We start from the raw sequence: 20963 nt of genomic DNA, 5'->3' as shown, positions 1-20963 counted from the left end.
AGGGCAATACTGGAAATCTGGTCCAGTTCAAAAATTCAATTAATTCTACACTGTAAGTGCCTAGGGTCTCACCCTGGCAACTAAGACAGGCCACCCCAACCGACTTGGTGGCACAACAGTGTCAGCCTTATCAGGATAGGTCTCCCTAGACCGATCCACTAGCTGTGAACATTCTAAACTAACACGAGTCTTATTAAGTGTCCAGTTTAAGGGTATTACATAGAAACATACAAAGGGAATATGAATAAAATATGCACTTTTATTCATTTACAATAAATTCATAAAATACATCATTCTGATTGAAGCTAAGGGCATACAAAACTGTCCAACAATGGTCATAATCCATGTGCTTAATTTCATGCAATTTCCAACCTATACTTGGCTTAATTGCATCCTTTTAATTATTACACAAAAAAAAAACAAAAAACAGGTTCATGGTTTGGTAGTTTGTGTCTTATCTTCAATAGAAATTTCTTCTTTTTCACCAACCCACTTCCAGACCTAACAAATAATGAATCCTCTCAAAGATCCTTTCAACCTAAAAGATTAAACTGTTAGGTCTTTTAATAGGTTTTTATTCTCTAACATACCTCTTCATGTAAAAAGCCCATTGGGGTAGAAGCATGACCCACTTACTCATACCTCGTGCTAAATTTTAATTAATTATAATATGATGAAAACGATCAAACACTAGAATATTAGACTAATTGATCAAACAGGTTTCAAAGAATGGTTCACCTAAAAACTTAAGCTGTTAGGTGAAGCCCTTAAATAGTATTTTATTCTCTAACAAATCCAACTTTTACGAGCAACTAGGAACGGGATTTGGACTTGAAATTTTATAGGAATCAAAATTCCTCCAAGTAAAAATATTGTGCCAGACTCGAGAATGTATCAACTGACTTCATTAATGATTTTTGGATGGAAAGTATAAGAGAAAATGGCCAAAAGAATAATATAATAGTAGTTGGGAAAGGCAAGTGGAAGCAAAGAATTCTATTGTTATTCGCCACTTAGCGACATATCTCAATGTAGAAATAGACAAGAAGAAAGCATCCCATTTTGAAATCGAAAATCCCATGAAAGAAGCTTTGATATAAATCATATGCTTATCTTCCTCATTAAAAGCTAATACGTGGCTTTACCATGTGCCCTGCTCAGATAAAGCTGTGAGATGGGACCCATTAATTGGTAGTTCCTGAATTTTGCTATAAATATTAGTGGGAAACTATAAAAAAGATACATTTTATTAATGGCTGCTTTTCAAATGACCAAACCAACACCAATACCAATATGTAGATAAGAGAAGCAATGAACAAACAAATATATGTTTGATTGTCTGAAGAGAGAATATGGACTGATATTAGTTCTTAGGCCTTGGTGCATTAAAAAATTTAGTGGTGCAAATTGAAGAATGCACAAAGGAAAACAAGATGAGGGGTAGTGCAGGCCCAATAGTCTTCCATCAAAATTCTTATAAAACCTGGATCTCTGATCAGTGTTTATAACTTTGAAATTAAGTAGACATTCCTGTTCAGTACTTAGAAATTTTGGAACCAAAGAAACAGCTCAAACATTTCTGATCATAAACTGAGAATGCTTGCAAGGGATCATGTAAGTTTTGCTGTAAAATAGGGCTTTTACTGGACCTTGATTAAATTCAGAATTCTCTCCCAAAGTGGATTGCATTTTCTGTGGCAAGAAATATGAAAAATATTTGTTTTGTTTATTATATAGAAAAAAATGTGAAAAAGCTATTTCTTTAGAAAAAAAACTTATGACAAAATAGTGTTATCTTTTATATTTATAGAAAAATGCATTAATATATCCATTACAAATGCATCTTAACCAACAACCGGAACATTTATCAATTTGGTAGGCCCCATCAGTGATCAATGTAAAATATTCCATTGTGTAAGATGGGAATTTTCAAAAAAGTGAACAAGTAAACCCTTTGACTTTTTTCTTTCAAAAATAAATTAATAAATAAAAAGGGATCATTTGATTTGATTCTAATGTTATCTCTCTCCACGCACCAACCCACCAAAGGGAGTAATAAATAATTAATATTTAATAAGCCAAACGAGTTATAACCAGTAATAGAGGAATAGAGAATAAAGCGCATACACTTAGTAATAATAAATGCATAGCAAGGAGCCAAGGAATAGCTATTAATTTGCTTGGCTCTACAACAAATACTCAGTCAAGGCGCGTTCATTCCAAAACCAAAAGCTGTAACAGTTGCAGAAGAAGGACAGCTGCTACATGGCGATGATGGGGATGGGCATCGATACTAAGAATTTGGACGACGATGGCCGCGAAAGGAGGACTGGTGCAGTTTCCTTGGCTAAAACTTAAAAAGTTCTGAGATTCATTATTTTGAGATTTTCACTAAGTTTTTTTTCTTGTGTTTGATTTTGATTTCTAGGGACGATGATGACTGCAAGTGCTCACGTAATTACAACTGTTATTGGATCTGGAGTGCTCTCTCTAGCTTGGGTTATAGCTCAGTTGGGTTGGGCAGCTGGACCTGCTGCTCTTGTGCTCTTCTCTGTCATCACCTGGTTCACATCTACTCTACTCGCCGACTGTTACAGATCCCCTGTTACAGGGAACCGAAACTATACCTACATGGATGTTGTGAGAGCCAATTTAGGTAACAAATTAGCTAGGCTCTGAAACGTATTTTCTCTTCCTAGGGTCTTCTTTCTGAGAGAACAGCATCTAATGAGGAACCCATTTTCCTATGTGGGGTCTTTATGAGAAACAAAAGTCTCAAATCTTTAATGGGTTTTCTGGTTTTCCTTGTTTCTTCAGGTGGAGTCAAGATTAAGCTCTGTGGAATAGCTCAATATGGATGTTTTATTGGGGCCACCATCGGATTCACCATCACTGCATCTCTCAGTATGGCGTGAGTAATAATTAACCAAGTTCCCTCCAATTTTGAAAAATTGTTCCTTTTTTCATTCATAAACTTTAGAGCTGATTGCATATGTGTATTTGTAAATGCTGTGAGAATGACTGGTGATCGATTTCTTCTTTCATTTTTACCTCAACCAGGGCGGTTAAAAGGTCCAACTGCTTCCACATGAACGGCCACCACGCGCAGTGCAAAGTATCAAACGTTCCCTTCATGATCATCTTCGCATGCATTCAGATAGTTCTGTCCCAAATTCCAAACATTCACAAGCTCTCTTGGCTCTCCATCGTCGCAGCTCTGATGTCATTTTCTTATTCTCTTATAGGCATCGGTCTCTCTGCAGCCAAAGTTGCAGGTTGTTATTAGCTATAAATTCAAAAAACACTGAAACACAGAGATGAGACATAAACTAGCTAGAAAAGAATTGAATCTTCTTTGTTGAATGGTTTATTAATTGGTTAAGGTGCTCCTGCTTGTTGGAGTGTTTGCAGAGGGAAGCCATGAAGTACGGACCAGTTGGAGAGGGGTGGAAGTTGGAGTGGATGTCACTGAGACTGAGAAGGTATGGAGGATATTTCAGGCCATTGGAGATATCGCTTTTGCCTACACATTCGCTCCCGTTCTCGTTGAGGTTCAGGCAAGTCAATCTTCTATATATACCATGTTGCTTTTATTAAAGGAAATAGAAATTCGATAACAGAGATGCAATGGAGCATGATTAATGATACTTGAGAATTGATGAGATGGTTGGCAACCCTACTACACGTCATTTTGTAGAGATTTCTGCATTTGATCTAGTGACCCTTAAGCTCAGTTTGGAAAGAGTATAAATACAAATTTGTAGAGTGCAAAAATTCTGTATTTTATACTATCTTGTATGTATTTCCACTGTATATTTGTATTTCTTCCAATGTTTTTAAAAACAAATGTGTAGCTCTATCACTGCAGCTACACAATAACCCATATCTAATGTTTTTAAAAATTGACCTAGAACGGACCCGCTTAGGTCACTGGTTTTCGGGTCAGTGGTTCGACCATCCAGTTCCAATGGATACCCCATTCTAATTTGAAAAAAAAAAGGCAAAAGTGGTCAAGTTAACCGTTCCTAACCAAGCCAACAGCTTTTAGCTAAACAGGTTGAGGGTGAAAAAACCAGTTGTCTGAACGGTTTATAATCCGAATGGTCTGACCATCCGAATCAACCACAGTTCGAAAACCATGACCATATTATACTTTTGGTAGCAAAAGTGGTTTGTTATTTGAAAGGCGGGTGTGTTTACAATTCATTAATTGGGGTTGCATGTGACCATCGTTGCAGCAGAATTTTACATGTCATCAATTATCCAAAGCTATTCAAGGAGGCTCAGTTTGGAAGGAATACATATTTAGAATGCAAAACCTTACATTTTGTATTATTTTGTATATATATTTATACTGTATATATTGCATTCTTTCCAAACTGAGCCTTAAGATTTCAATTCCAAATTACAAAAGTAGCTAATAGGAATTTCTTCTTTTAATTTAAATTCCTTTCTTTTTCTTTCTCTTTCTTAATTTCTGGATAAGCTTTTCCATCAATTTCTTAATAGAAATTGAACGCGGTAGGTTAAATTTGCAAGTGGAAGTGAAGACCCTAGTCACGACTTTTCCAACGTTCTCTTAAACCTACTCTCACTTCTATTTAAATATCATCTTTCTTTTAGAACCCTTTAGATACTTTCATTTATTATAACATATATAAAATGCTATTACATGATATGGCCCTAAGTTTCGCATTTTTTTTTCTCCAATAAAGTGGCCGCCCCTTAGAATCTAACCCTCGTTTTCATCATAGTGGTCCACATATATCATTATTATTTTTAATGGCAAAACTAACTCTGCTCTGCACTTTATCATATTAACTAACTTTTATATTTAATAAAAATACTTTTGGTTTATTTTTCTCTCATATTTCAATAACCAAGGTTTAAAATATTAATACTTATTGACCCATATCGGAGTCTTCCCGATATACTCTTCCAGGAGGTGTTTCGGGTCGACAAATGATTCAGGGTAAATCAGCCTTAAACCATCCCCTCTGAATCAGATTCAAAGAATAATAATAATAACGATAAAAAAGAGGCCGATATACCGATACAGAATATTTTCAAAATTATGCTTCAAACCGTCAAACGATAGAGTTGAATAGAGGCCATAAGTAATCTCTTAAATATTGTTTGTTTTATTAAGGTAGATGTTTGATAAGGGGTCTGGGGGCATTGAAAAGTCAGGTCAAGTTTAAGATAATATTAGTGAAAGTGGTTTGACAATCTTTGTTTTCTTTTTCTTCAAAATTGCATGCATACTCGAACCCGGTATTCTATGCTTGTCAACCCAAAATTTTACCATTCAAGTCTGGGATGGTCAATTTGACGTGAAGTCAAGGCTGGTCATTAATTATTTTTCAATATTGATAAGGGAAAGTCGAGAATGACAGTCCATAAATTGAAAAAAAAAATAATAATACCATATAAATTAGTTTTTAACTCATTGGGCCTTCTATCGAGGGAAATTCCTCTGAATTTTCTTCCTACATAATAATTCAAATTAGCTGAACATAATAGCCGTGTAGTCGATTGTGAAATCAATGATAATTCCCCATGTTAGTGATGAAATATATAATGAAATAGGTGTGAAGAACACTCTAAACAACTATTACGTTCAATTAATCTATATATTAGCATGCTGAGTTTTGAGTTGCCTTAAACGGGGACGGGTGGTGGAAAGAAATTTGGATTAGCTGAATGCTTTAGCTGTTTAGCGGGCTGTGAAACTAATGATGAAATTCTATGTCAGTATTAAATTCATGGGCCTTATTGGAAAAGATATGGGCCCCATGTATTTAATACTGACATAGAACCTTATTATTGATTCCACAGCCTACTTGGTTATTGGAAGTCCGACCAAAGTCAACATCAACCAAAAAGAGTTATTTATATGTGAAATATATCCTTAATAAATAATAAAAAGAAAAAAGTAAAAGAGAAAGAGAATAGAAAATAAATAGTGGGCAGAAAATTGGACTGAAATTTTGGTAAGATAACTTCAGCGAAGCTGCTAAGGTCAAGTTCGGGTTTCCAGGTACATGTTGGGCCCATCAAAATTTCAGTGCACAAAAGGCCCAAACATACACGCCTAAACCTTGCAAAAGCTGTGATGGGGTTGGGCCAGGTTCATGTTGGGTCCATCAAAATTTCAGTGCACAAAAGGCCCAATAAGCGGTGGTTCAATGTTTGGTTCAACCGTTCAACTTATAAAACACTGTTTAGCACCACTCCCAGATCAGAGGGTTGGATAACAATTTTGGATGAAGTCCAAACTAATTAATCCTGGTTCTGATTTATGAAGGTTGAAAGCTCCTTGTATTTGTTATTCTTTTTGTTTTTTTGTTTTTTTTTTTTTTTTTTTTGGGGGGGGGGGGGGGTGGGGGGCGGGCGGGGGGATAAATTGCTAAAACCACCCCTGAGGTTAAATCATTGAAATCACCTCCCCTGAACTTTCTCATAGTTGTAAGTAGACCCCTTTTGTAGAATCTTCTAAGAAAGGGCATGTAAATGTCTAAAATACCCATATAGTTCTTATTGAGACTGGTTTCTACAGAAACAAAAAAAAATAATAATAATACAAACTTTATGAACAACAAAAACAAAGAAAATTTAAAGTTGTGATTGATATGAAAGGCAAATTTGACAAAACCCAATAATCATATGGAAAATTAAATTAAATAATTCTTGTTTTCCCCTCTTAAAATAAACCATGCAATTTCTATATATACAGGAATTGATGAATAAAGTACTAATTATTTATATGCTTTTAACTTTCTATATATATATATATGCTTCCATTTGACGTCAATCCATAAATTGCAGGACACACTAAAATCAAGTCCCCCAGAGAACAAAGTGATGAAGAGGGTTTCATTTATTGGGGTCTCGACCACGGCCATGTTCTACGTGCTATGTGGATGCATTGGCTACGCTGCATTTGGGAATGATGCACCAGGAAACTTTCTTACTGGGTTTGGATTTTATGAACCCTTTTGGCTCATTGACTTCGCCAATGTGTGCATTGCCCTCCATCTCATTGGAGTATACCAGGTATTTGTTCATTTGTTCTCATCTTACTCATCCACAGACCAACATAAGCTAAGCTTATAAGAAAGAAAAAGAAAAAATCTGATTGATGCTAATGCTCAGATTATGGGCTATTGTCTTTTAGCTTTTGCTACGGTTCATTGCATGGTGGGCCAATGGGCCAAGGTGGGCTGGACAATCACTACCTAAATGTATAAACCGACAACCTAGATGGGCCAAGGTAGAGAAGGAAAAGGCCCTTTAGGTGGGCTTTCACGTGGCATCATGAGTTAAGAAACCTAGAAAGTGTCAAGCCGGAATTGGGATCTGCTCTTCACAGAACGCTCCTCACATTCTCAGTCACATCCCACTGTGTATTAAGAACATCTCCTCATGAATAATATATAACTGCAAGTACAGAAGATGTTCCTGATGTGTAGCCATAACATATTGTGAGGTTGGTGTGAGGAACAGATCCGGACTCGTCAAGCTGTGTTGGTGGTAAAAATCGCAAAGGTTGAAAAAATGTTTACATGAACTGAGCCAACAAACCTGTAAAGTTATCAAGCTGAAGGCTTATATGAACTGCGCCAAAAGCTATCAAGCTGTGTTGGGTAAAAATCTGGGAAGTCAAAGAAAAGCTTAGAACAATTGTAAAATCAATTATCCGATGAAGTTATTGTAGGTAGCTTATCAGAAGTGGCTCAGTCAATGCAGCTCAAACACCGCAAAAGCCCTCTCAAATGGACTCTAAGGGTTCATGTCTGAGAACTATCACCATGAGAAAAAGAAGAAAAGCTAAGGTTTGATTTAATTTGTATCCACTCCACCCCTCCCAAGAGTCCATGACCCTATATAGATAGCTAGGACCAATATTGGGTAATGGCCTTTAAATTTGCTATATACATTCATTCATGTTTATAACCTGGCAAATTGATCGATCGATGACCACACAATGCAGCTCCTTTCGCAAATCTTGTTCGCGTTTGTGGAAAATTTCTGCAGAAACCATTGGCCAGAAAATAAATTCATAGCGAAAGAACGTGCTGTTAACGTTCCATTACATGGCAAATACTACATCAACTTGTTTCGACTGGTATGGAGATCGGTGTATGTAATAGCAACAACAGTAGTTGCGATGATATTCCCATTCTTCAATGACTTTCTGGGTCTGATTGGGGCATTCTCTTACTGGCCACTGAGTGTATACTTTCCCATAGAGATATACATTTCTCAGTCCAAGATACCCAAGTTTTCATTCACATGGACATGGCTCAAAATACTGAGCTACGCCTGCTTGGTTGTGTCAATTGTTGCTGCAGTTGGATCCGTTCAGGGGCTTGCTGCAGATGTGAAGACTTATAAGCCTTTCAAGAGTCGGTAGCAGAAGTGAAATGTAGTGCTGTTTTCTTTCCAAGAAATAAACGAAATAAGCAATAATCTTGCATACAGTAGTACGCTTATTTGAAATTCTTCTGTTTCCGGGAAAATGAAATTACAAAACAAGTTAACACAGTTGATCTGAACGGCTTATTGAAAATTGTGTAATGTTAAACTTTAAGGTTGGAAATGGTGTCTATTTATCCAAGTTTGTCTTCAAATTTCAAATCTTATCTACTGGATCATGGATGGAATGAAAACACATCTGTAGAAGCACTCTCTTGCAACCCCCAATGTGCATCATGAACAAAATTACTTGCAGATAGCTTAATTTTATGAGACTTGAACCTTTTTTTTTCTTTTTGATTCATCTAACAGAGCCTAACAAAAAAAGAAATAACAAAAACAACAACAAAGCACAGAAACCAAAACACTCAAACCAAAATTAAACGAGGGGTGACTACCCCCATAACATCAACAAACAGAAGAAAGTTAAGCTCTCTAGGAGATATAAGGAATTCCTTATACCGAATCTTAGTGCTCCAAGCCAAATTAGCCATAAAATCGGCACATCTATTGACCTCCCTGTAGCAGTGATTAATACGAACTTCCCAATCTCTATTCATAAGAGCTTTGATATCCTCGCTTATTGTAGAAAGACGCCAATGGTCATCCCTACCACCCTTAAGAATTTGAATGGTGGAACACGAATCTGACTCCAAAATGATTTTGCAGTAGCTTGAGTTCCACGACAAGACAAGCCCACGTTTGACATCCCACAATTCTGCCAAGTCGATAGAGGAATTTCCAATGTAAGTGGTGAAGCCTCCTTTCCATTGCCAAGTTGATCTCGGAGAAGACCCCCAGCCGTGGCACCACCATTATGGCCCTTGACAGCTCCATCTGTATTGATTTTGATCCATTGATCACCCGGAGCTTCCCATTTGATGTCTCTCCAGACTCTGCAAAAAGGTTGATTCTTGGCAGAAGCATTAGTATGTTGGGCACTTAGGAAACTACCAACATATTTTTTTGCAAGATTTGTAATATAAGTGGGAGTGTAACTGATATTGTTGAACACTTTTATTTCGGGTCCTTCAAATCAGCCAATTTAAATAGTTAAAATAAATCGCCCTGAGAGTATTACTAGTCTCATGATTACTTTCAATCCAACTCTTAAAGTTTAGTGCACTAGTGGGTGTGGGATGATTATCATATAAATTCCAGACTTTCTTACAGAACCTACATTCCATAAACACATGATCAATCATTTCCATGCTCTCATTGCACAAGGGGCATTCACTAGGAACCTAAATATTTCTCTTTATTAGAGCATCGCGAGTGGGGAGTTTTCTATGATAGAGCAGCCACAAAAATATTTTCACCCTTGGTTTACATAGAGCTTTCCAAATCAGATTAAAAGCTTGAGGTTTAGGGAGATCATTTTCTTTTCTAATAAATGTATAAGTTGATTTAGTTGAAACATTACCATCTTTAGTGTCAGGCCATATCCAATGGTCATTTTTTTGCGACCCTAAATTTAAAGGGATTGCCATGATTTTTTCAACCATATCACTTGGCAAGAGAGAAGAAATCAGGTTGATGTCCCAATCACTAGAAGCAGTTATACAATCCTTAACATTCCTCAAATTAACATTTGGGAGAGGCCCATACAACCGATTCTGCCTACAAGTAGTCTTGGTAACCCATGGGTCATCCCAAAAATTAGTGTCTTCTCCATTCCCAATGGCACGTATGAGACCCTCCCCAAGAAATTTACAACCTTTAGCTATTCCCTTCTAAATCCAAGAGTCATGTCCTTTTACACATGGGTCCAGAACATCAGTTCCCCTACCGTATTTACTAATTAGGAATTTGGACCACAAACTATTTTGGTTACAGTAGAGGTGCCACGCTAATAAAGTGACAAGAGATAGATTTAAGGAGTGAAGGTCCCTAATACCAAGCCCTCCAACATGTTTAGGAGTGAGAATCTTCTCCCATTTAATGAGATGCAATTTCCTGTGCTCAAGAGAACTTCCCCATAGAAAATTTCTTCTAGCTTTGCCTACATCTTGGCAGGTGCTTGAGGGTAAACAAAAAATTTGCATGGCATGGAGGGGAAATGAGGATAAGGTAAATTGGAGAATGGTTAATCTACTAGAAAGACTAAGAGTATTTGCCTTCAATCCTGCTAATTTGGTTTGAACATGGTCGAACATAGAATGAAAGGTATGTTTACTAACCCTATCTCTAAAAATGGGGACCTCAAGATATTTATCAAGGTTGTTAGAAGCCCTAACCCTAATATTTCTGGCCAGCATTCGGGTGTGTCTATGGGGAACATTCCTTGATGTGAATAAGATAGATTTACTATAGTTAATTGTTTCCCTAAAGGCATTACAGAAATTATCCAAGATATTTCTCACACAATTGAGTTGAGTGATGGAGGCCTTTAGAAAAATAAACAAATCATCTGCATAGAAGATGTGAGATAACTTGGGGCCTGTTCTAGAGAATTTAAATGGCTTCATCTCACCATTAGCCACAACTTTATTAAGCATACCCGAAAGAGTTTCTAAACAAATTAGGAAAATGTAGGGGGAGAGGGGGTCCCCTTGTCTAAGACCCCTTGTGGGTTTAAATGGTTCAAGAATTGAACCGTTGAAGATAATGTTAAAACTAGAGGTGGTAATACAACTCATGATCAAATTAACCCATCTCTTAGGAATTTTAATGAAATCAAGAGACTTTTTGATAAATGACCAATGAAGCTTATCATATGCTTTTTCAAGGTCAAGTTTAATTCCAATAAAACCTTTCTTACCGCTTTTCCTTTTGAAAGAATGGAGAACTTCATGCAAAATGATCATATTATCCTTTAAATGCCAGCCGGGGACAAAGTTAGACTGGTTTGGGGAAATGAATTTTGGCAAGAGAGGTTTGAGTCTATCTACAATAAGCTTCGCAATTACCTTATAAATAGTGTTACAAAGACCAATAGGACGGAAACAATTCATTGTTTCAGGGTGTTTTACTTTTGGAATTAAAACAATATGGGTTTGGTTAAAATAATTTGGAATTTTAGAGTTGTCAATGCATTCAAAGATTGCATTAGTAAAAGATGGGCCCACAATGTCCCAATGGATTTTGATAAATTCAGAAGTAATGCCATCAGGACTCGGGCTTTTATTGTTTGGAAAACTCCAAACAATGCTTCTAATTTCTTGTTTTGTCACTGGTGTGAACCATTGATCAATATTGTTATGAATGTTGCCAAAACAAGGATCAAGGTTATGATTTCAATTGGCTGAAGATGATGAGTATGAACTAATAAATTGATTTTTGCACATCTTTTTTAGCTCATCATTATCAGTAATCCACACATTATTTTCTTTAAGGGCCAAAACCTTTTTTGACTGACCCCTCTTAAGAGCCATAGTATGAAAGAATCTGGTGTTTGAATCACCATTTTTTACCCAATTGAATCTGGCTTTTTGGCTCCAAAGAATTTTCTCCTGTTTGAGGATATCAAAATATCCTTATGGAGGGAAAATTGAAAATCATTGAGGAAACGAGAAGGCCTTGTTTCCAAAAATTTTTGGATCCCTCAATTCTTTTCAAAATGTGCCTTTTCCTTCTGAAAACATTACCAAAAACATATTCCAAGACTTGGTGAGAGACGGAAAAGCTTTAGAAGCATTACAAACCAGAGAAATAGTTGAAGATGATGAAGGTACTTGTCAAGCCTCCTTCACCACCTCCTTAAAGGAATCATTTGTAAACCATGCGTGCTTAATACGAATAGGAGGATTGTGGTTAAGAAACGTACCAATTAAATCAACAAGCAAAGGACAATGATCAGAGGAAGTTTTTGGCAAATGAATAACTGTTGCATGAGGGTATGAATATAGGAAGTTTTTGGCAAATGAATAATTGTTGCATGAGGGTACTTGTCAAGCCTCCTTCACCACCTCCAATCTGAATTAGCCAAACACCGATCCAAGCGAGCTTTGACATTTCTTATCCCTTGAACCTTTGACTCAGTAATCCAATCATGCCACACACATGTACTGTAGGCTACATTTGGAACTAACTTTGTTGCTTGTAAGGGTATTTAGGCCTATAGACATTTACAAGTACAAGCAACAAAGTTAGTTCCTTTGTTGACCAAATCAACAGGTCGCTACATGTAGCTACACCCATGTAGTGTAGGCTACATTTGGTCAGTGGGTCATTGACCAAATCAATGGTTTTGGCCAAGGACTAAGTTAACGGTGAAATGAAACTGATTGCTTGGATGGTTTCTGGGCCGAACAGTCCAACTATTTGGATCAATGATGGTTTGAAAATACTTATATATGTTTCCGAACATTGCAAATAGTTTAAAGAAATGCAATCAAAATTTTGGAGCTCACCAACAACAAACAATAAAATAATAGGCAATTATCAAAGCTATTATAGCCGAGGGGAAATCAAAGTGGTCATATTTTCAACTTTGTTGCCAAATCTCTCTCTCTCTCTCTCTCTCTCTCTCTATATATATATATATATTAAAACAAAGTGGTCAAGAAATTTTCTTATTTTTTTATTCCACGTCATATTTGAAACAACCAATGAGATGCATTTTCCCAATAACCTAAATAATCTCTTCTCCTAAAATTACTCCTAAACTACCTCCCCCACTATCTCTAAAATTATCTCTAATTCCTATTTATGTTCTAAATTATCTCTAATTCCTATTTATCTCCAAAATTATCTCTAATTTACTAGAGACTCTCTCATAATTATTTCTCATTACTATTTATCCTCTACCCTAATTTGTAATAATGAAACTATGTAATAATAGTATCAATTATGATTTTATGGATAATTAAATTTAACAAATAATTAATGTTTTAAAATTTAAATATTTTATATATTATTTAAGCATTCAAATAACTAAATATTTTAAATAATAAAATATTTAACATAACTAGATTTTAAATAGTTAAAATAAAGAAATTATGTAATAAATTTAAAAAATCTAAAAAGTAGAAAAACAATTATAACATAATATTGAAAATAATAATAATTTAATATTTTTACATAATATTGTAAGTAATTAATTTCACTTATATCGAGTAATAATTCAAAAAAATAACTTTCAAAAAAATCAATATTTATTAATAATAATTTTAAACTCTTAATATGTATTTATTATATAATTATATATACTAAAATAATATTTATTGTCTTTTGTGGTAAATGTATTTTCAATGATTATGTATAAATTTATTTTGTTTTCTTATTTAACAAAAAACTTTCAATAATTATTGGAGATTAAATTACTATTATTGAAATTTTAAAATTTAATTTATTGTACTTATTGTATTTATTGTATTTTTGTTATAAGTTATTGATTAGTATTTATTAGAGATTAAACTATTATTTGAGATTATACTATTTATTGACTAAGTTAATATATATTTAGTACTTATTGTATTTTTGTAATTTCTATAAATATTGTATTTTTTATTATCAATATATTTTCAATAATTGTGTATTTTTGCTATAAATTTTAAATAATTATTGGAGATTAAAGTAGTGTTATTTATTAGAGATAAGACTATTAATTTAGCTAAAATTGTGAGTGTTCATGAGTTGGTTCGGTTCAGTCATAGGCTATTTGGCTAACCAAATCGACCTGGTTAGGTTAGCGAGTTGGTTAGCTAAAACCAACTAACCTTTTGTAAAAATCGACCCACTCAAGTTGTACCGCTTTGGGTCAATTTTTGGGTTTGGTCAATCTGTTCAAAATATTTAAATTTAAAAATTTAAATTAATTTTAAAAATTATAGTGCAATTATTAAAAATTATATTTATGATATAAAACATTTTAAACTTAGAAATATGGAAAAGTTCCCACTTTTTCATATTAAAAATTATATTTAAAATATAAAATATTAATATATGTATATATCCATGCTTAGGTTGTTTGATTTTGTTCAGTTTACAAATGGCCAAAGTGAAACTGATCCAACTTGGTTGAACTGAGAAATTTTTTAACCAAAGCCAACCTAACATACTAGAAAACCGACCAACTCGGGTAGATTTAATCGGGTTGGTCGGTTTCATCTGTTTGATAAATAAATGTAATTGAAATTAATTATTGTTAATTTTCTATTATAAAAAAATGATTAAAAGTAGTATATAAAATATGAATAATTATTAATCATTTTAAAAGTTGAAAATATAAAACAATTTTATACTCCTATGTGTTTCTATTAGGGTCATTTATTAGAACACACTTTTAGGAATGGCAATTTTCCCCATCCCGATGGGGACCTGACTTCCACGACCCGATGGGGCTAGGGATGGGGATTGTTTTGGCGGGGCGAGGGCGGGGTCGGGGATGGGGATTGAGGTCCCCGCCCCGCCCCGACCTCGATTATATATATATGTATATGTTATTGATATTAAATATACTATTTTATTATTTATATTATATATATATATATATCAAAACATATTTACAACATTATTTATAATTTAAAATTTTTATTTATTTTAAATAAATTTATTTAAAAAATACTATTATTTGAAAACATTTTGGGGATCTGGGTCCACATGAGGAACCCATCCTTGTTGGGGATCGGGGATGGGTTAATTTCAGAATCGGGGTTGGGGACGGGGAATATGATTCCCACCCCGTTGCCATTCCTATACACCTTATAGTTTTACATATTTACTTAAACCTACCTTATATTTTTCATTTTACTAAAACATTCTATATATTTTACAACTTACTTACTTAATTAACCTTTCATTAACAAGTGTTTGTTTTGCCATTATGCCCATGATTTTTTATTCCAAAAATACTCTTAACACTTTTTTGGTATAGAAAACAAAATTGATCAAATATAGCCAATAGAGTGGTTGCTTGTGTCTTATTAAGGGCAAAAATGGTATTTTTATTTTTATTTTCTTTGGATTAAATTTATTTAAATGAACATTAAACATTGTTATTTTCCACTATCATCTAATGGAAGATTGATTAAATCCATTGCAAATTATTTAGCTTTCTCTTAATAAATCCTGTGCATCGCATGGGTCCACGCTAGTATATATTAAAACAAAGCGATCAAGAAATTTTCTCATTTTTTCTCATTTTTTGTTTTTTTTATTCTATGTAATTTTAGAAACAACCAATGAGATGCACTTTCCCAATAATCTAAATAATCTCTTCTCCTAAAATTTATCATAAACTACCTCCCCCACTTTCTTAAAATTACCTCTATTTCCTATTTGTCTTCTAAATTATTTCTAATTCCTATTTATCTCCACAATTATCTCTAATTTAGTAGAGAGTTTCTCTCCGAAATTATCTCTAATTCCTATTTATCCTCTCCCCTACTTTTTATGTATATCTATCTAAAGAAAGTTTGGATAAAAAATTTAAGAATTATTTAGATATTCTAAAACAATTATATAATAACTTTAAAATACTTATTATGAACACAAAAAATAATTTTATATTTTTACAAAAAAATATTTAAAGATTATAACAAAAATTTAAATATTTTATAGATTATTTAAATATTTAAATAACTAAATATTTATCATAACTGTATTTTAAATAGTTAAAATAACGAAATTATCTAATATATAATTTTATATTTTTACAAAATATATCACAAAATTATGTACTAACAATTTAAATAATGTTTTTTTATACAATCAATTTATATGTTTTTCAAATATTTAATAATATGTAATAGATTTAAATCAATCAAATTCAAATAACAAAAAAATTTAAATATTTTATATATGATTAAAATATTTAGATAACTAGATATTTATCATAAGTAGATTTTAAATAGTTGAAATAATGAAATTATGTAATAAATTTAAAAAATTTCTTTAAAGCATAAAAATAATTATAACATAATATTTAAATTAAATATAATTTAATATATTACAAAATTAATGATGAAATTATGTAATAATAGTATAAATTATGATTTTATGGATAATTAAATTCCATAAATAACTAATATTTTACATATTATTTACGCATTTAAATAACTGGGCATTTTAAATAACAAAATATTTAGCATAACTATATTTTAAATAGTTAAAATAAAGAAATTATGTAATAAATTTAAAAAATTTCTGAAAAGTATAAAAATAATTATAACATAATATTGAAATTAATAATAATTTAATATTAAATAACTAATTTCACTTATATCAAGTAATAATTCGAGAAAATAACTTTGAAAAAATTAATATTTATTAACAATAATTTTATACTCTTTTCCTTTATTTATTATATAATTATATATACTAAAATCAATACTTATTGTATTTTAGAAATTATTTATTGTACTTATTTTATTTATTGTATTTTTGTTATAACTTATTGATTAATATTTATTAGACATTAAACTATTATTTGAGATTATACTATTTATTGACTAAGTTAATATATTTTTAGTATGTATTGTATTTTTTCATTATTAATTTATTTTCAATAATTGTGTATTTCTATAAATGTTTAATAGTTATTAGATATTAAACCATTGTTATTTATTAGAGTTGAGACTATTAATTTAGCTGAAATTATGAGTGTTAATGAATTGGTTCGGTTCGGTCATAGGCTATTTGGCCAACCAAATTGAGCTGGTTAGGTTGGAGAGTTGGTCAGTTGAAACCGACTAACCTTTTGTGAAAACCGACCCAATCAAGTTGTATCGGTTTGGGTCAATATTTTGGTTTGGTCAATCGGTTCAAAAGATTTAGAATTAAAATTAAATTAAATTAAATTTTAAAAATTATAGTGCAAGTATTAAAAAATAAATTTAAAAATTAGATTTATGATATAAAACATTTTATACTAAGAAATATGGGAAATTTACCATTTTTCCATATTAAAAATTTTATCTAAATATTAATATATATCCATGGTTAGGTCGTTCAATTTTGGTTGGTTTACAAATTGCAAATGTGAAATTGAACCAACTTGGTGGAATTGAGAAATTTTTGAACCAAAGCCAACCTAAAATACTAGAAAACCGACTAACTCGGGTCGAGTTGATTGGATTGATCAGTTTCATCAATTTGATGAATAAACCTAATTGAAATTAATTATTGTTATTTTTGTATTATAAAAAATTTATTAAAAGTAGTATATAAAATATGAATAATTATTAATTGTTTAAAAAATTGAAAATATAAAACAATTGTATACTAGAACACATCTTATAGTTTTACATATTTACTTAACCCTAATTTATAGTTTTCATTTTATTAAAACATCTCATATATTTTACAACTTATTTACTTAATCAACCTTTCATTAAGGAGTGTTTGTTTTGCCATTAGTCCCATGATTTTTTATTCCAAAAATGCCCTTAACACTTTTTTTTCTACAGAAAACAAAATTAACCAAATATAGCCAATAGAGCGATTGCCCATGTCTTACAAAGGGTAAAAATGATATTTTTATTTTTATTTTCTTTTGGTTAAATTTATTTAAATGAACATTAGGGTCAATTTGTCATTTTCCACTGTCATCTAATGGAAGATTGATTAAATCCATTACAAATTATAAGTGATGTTTTATTAATATTTTAACTACAGGGTAAATTTTAGTAAATCCATAAAACTATAAGGGGTATTTTAGTAAATGATCCTTTCTATTATTTAGCTTTCGCTTAATAAATCTCGTGCACCGCACGGGTCCCGCTAGTATATGTGTAAAAAAGGGCATTCAATTCTTACTTGTAGTAGAAGATTTAATATTTCTCTTCATGGGAAGTCATCTTTAGGGGTGAGCAAATGGTTTATTCAATTAAAAGCCAAACTGGATAGATCAAAATTTTAAATGAAAAACCGAACCAAAATCGACGGTTTTTGGTTATTTTGGTTAAAACCGAATTTCAACACTATATATATTTTAATATATTTGTAGTGTATATTTTAATATATATTATATATTAAAAAATTATATTATACAATGTATATAGTAAATTATATATTTTAATATACATAATATAATACAATATAATATATTTTTACATATTATATATGTATTATATGTTAATATATATATATATATATATAATAGATAATAAAGTTTGGCTAATTTGGTTTTTTTGATTAACTGAATTTCTAAAACTGAAAACCAAAACTGAAACCGAAATTTTACAAACACGAAAAAAATGAACCAAAATAACCAAAAACAAAAAAAAAACCAAAACCAAAACCAAAATTTTTGATTTGATTCTTCAGTTTTAACCAAATAATGCTCACCCCTACTCATCTTAGAACACTCCCACATATACATTTCATATTAAAAATAGTGAAACAACCCCAACTGGTATCCCTATTCTAAGCACCAATTATATATATACCTGATTCTACGTTTTCGTAATTTGAGTATTAAGTGTAACTTTATATATTGGAAATGATCAAGTGCACATTGTTAATTGGTCAGCTTGATGATTTCTAATGTTCGATCATCATCTTTACATACTAACTTTTTTCGGTGCATTATTTTTCTATTCATTGCTAGACTATGCTGTAGGGGGTATTGATGTAATTTTCCTCTTCTTTTTTATTGTCAAGCTATCACATACCTATAAATACGAAAATGGATTGCCGCCAAACTATGTCTTTTTGCTCTCTAAACATTCTCCTTTCTTCTTCTCTCTCCCTCTTTCTTTTCTTTTTCCTTTCTTTCCTGTCTTCTTTTGCCATTTCAAAGTGAAAACATGGTAGTAGATCGGGTTTTTCTTCTTAGAACCTTTTTCTTTTGGACTATGAGAGAAGAATACATTCATTAGACTGATCTATATTCTTGTGGCCTCATTCTTTCCCCGTTCCTTGGTTGTAGTACCATGTTTAGTGAATCTTTGTGACAACCAATGCTATGAGGAAGGTTTTCCTAAGGCTGCATTTGGAAACGATGCAAATAAGTGTAAATACAAATATGTAGAATGTAAAACGGTTCATAGAAATTACAAAATTGAGTAGTTTTGCACTAACAATTTTACCTTCTTACCAAATAAATTTTTAGCTGTAATGGATGTAAACATGAATTTCAATAAAGCATATGCTTTTTTTTTTATATCAAAAGCCCACTTGAATGCAAATTTACTTCTTTTTTATTGATGTATACATCTTATTATCAATGTAAATATGCATTGTTCTGTCATTTGTCAATGCGCAAATGTAATATTGTTTTCAAACACAAGAAAAAGTGAACCAGAGTGCAAATTTACCTTGAATCGGAATTTATACTCCATTTGCATCATTTCCAAACGCAGCCTAAAGGTGTATGCTTGGCTATGGTGCTGTAGTGGATTGTAGGATCCTGTTTCGTCATGTATTTTCTATACTTCTTTATCACATGAGTTTTGTGGTTTGGTAGTGATTAAAGACTATTGTGTTGGGGTGTGTGGCTAATGTAATCAAAGTTATAATCAACGTTTTCGAATCGCCGTTGACCCGGACGATCGGATCGTTCGGCCCGAGAACCATCCAGGCAACCGGTTCCGTTTTACCCCAAACCCAGAATTGATCAAAAACTATTGAAAAAGTCAACAAACCATTGACCCAGGCAGTCAAACCATCAACCCATCGACCTATTCAACGGTTTTTGACCATTTTTTTATTTTTTTAATTATTTTTAATTTTACTGTCAGAACGGACTCTGTTCGAACTGATCGATTGGACCGTCGGCCTAGAAACCAGTGGTCAGAATGATTTCATTTATGGGTCGTTTTTTAAAACATTGGTTATAATAGTTCTCTTTTAAAAAATGAACAAAATGGGAATTAGGTCCTACTTTGAGGGGGCAGTAGAGATGGCTTCTACCAAATTATAGGAGAAATGTATACTATAAATGGTGTTATGGTGTTATGGTAATGTTTGATAAATGAGCCACCATGGCATCCAATGGATGATAAACACCTTAATGGCATGCCCATGACTATCCTAGAGAACCTCTCACAATTTAAAAGAAGAGAGTGATTATGATCTTCACAATAATAACTTAAAGCTTGCTTCTTTCATTAATGATGATGATAAATCTTGGAATTCGATAACGATCTCTATTTTTTTTTTTCTTTTTTTGCCCCAAATATCCCCGGTGAAGGGATTATCATCGTAAATTTTATTAATAATCACAGAAAAACAAAGCTATGAGGGGGGATGCAAATACCTTACCCCTTTGAAAATCTATACAAAGTATTCAACTGGCTCATAAAACTGTTCAGAGAACACCCAAAATCTATAAATAACGAGAGCCTTATGCGGAAGAGTATCACGAGGGAGGTTGAGGTTATCTCGAGCAGTATCACATCCCTTATTTGCCAAAGCATCTGCCACTGAGTTTGCTTCCCTATAACAATGTGACATGGTAAACTGTATTCGTTGTAGCATGTTTTTAGTTTCCTGCAATTCATACCAAAGGGCCAACGGTTGAGACGAGGATCCCTGAACCATATTAATTAACAAAGAAAGGCTGTCTGATCGTGGATACTTAAATTGGTAAAGCCCATGGA

The 20963-nt window shown here is 32.5% G+C and overlaps 1 protein-coding gene across 2 annotated transcripts; it reads left to right on the top strand.

Annotated features, from left to right (window-relative positions):
* The first annotated feature begins 2171 nt into the window (after positions 1–2171).
* On the top strand, positions 2172–8562 carry LOC104605778 (amino acid permease 6-like). Of its 2 annotated transcripts, none has more exons than XM_088896362.1 (7): positions 2172–2332; positions 2429–2656; positions 2818–2911; positions 3061–3275; positions 3403–3557; positions 6829–7056; positions 7994–8562. In XM_088896362.1, exons 1-7 carry the CDS (start codon positions 2266–2268, stop codon positions 8414–8416), a joined length of 1410 nt encoding a protein of 469 aa, XP_088752488.1. In that variant the 5' UTR covers positions 2172–2265; the 3' UTR covers positions 8417–8562. The 2 variants fall into 2 exon arrangements, with proteins under 2 accessions (XP_088752488.1, XP_010268968.1); XM_010270666.2 differs by having other exon boundaries at positions 2173–2332; positions 3412–3557; positions 7994–8560.
* The last annotated feature ends 12401 nt before the right edge of the window (positions 8563–20963 follow it).

This window comes from Nelumbo nucifera, chromosome 1, assembly GCF_055504915.1.
Source record: "Nelumbo nucifera cultivar China Antique chromosome 1, China Antique-T2T, whole genome shotgun sequence".
In the NCBI taxonomy this organism is placed as follows: domain Eukaryota; kingdom Viridiplantae; phylum Streptophyta; class Magnoliopsida; order Proteales; family Nelumbonaceae; genus Nelumbo; species Nelumbo nucifera.
This window is presented reverse-complemented; position numbering and strand designations above follow the sequence as displayed.

Bases quoted from the DNA above. Each gene is read 5' to 3' on its own strand.
- LOC104605778 (XM_088896362.1), top strand. From the start codon at position 2,266: ATGGCGATGATGGGGATGGGCATCGATACTAAGAATTTGGACGACGAT. The intron at 2,657-2,817 runs GTAACAAATTAG...TTGTTTCTTCAG, and splicing joins TGTTGTGAGAGCCAATTTAG to GTGGAGTCAAGATTAAGCTC. The intron at 3,276-3,402 runs GTTGTTATTAGC...TGCTTGTTGGAG, and splicing joins CTCTGCAGCCAAAGTTGCAG to TGTTTGCAGAGGGAAGCCAT.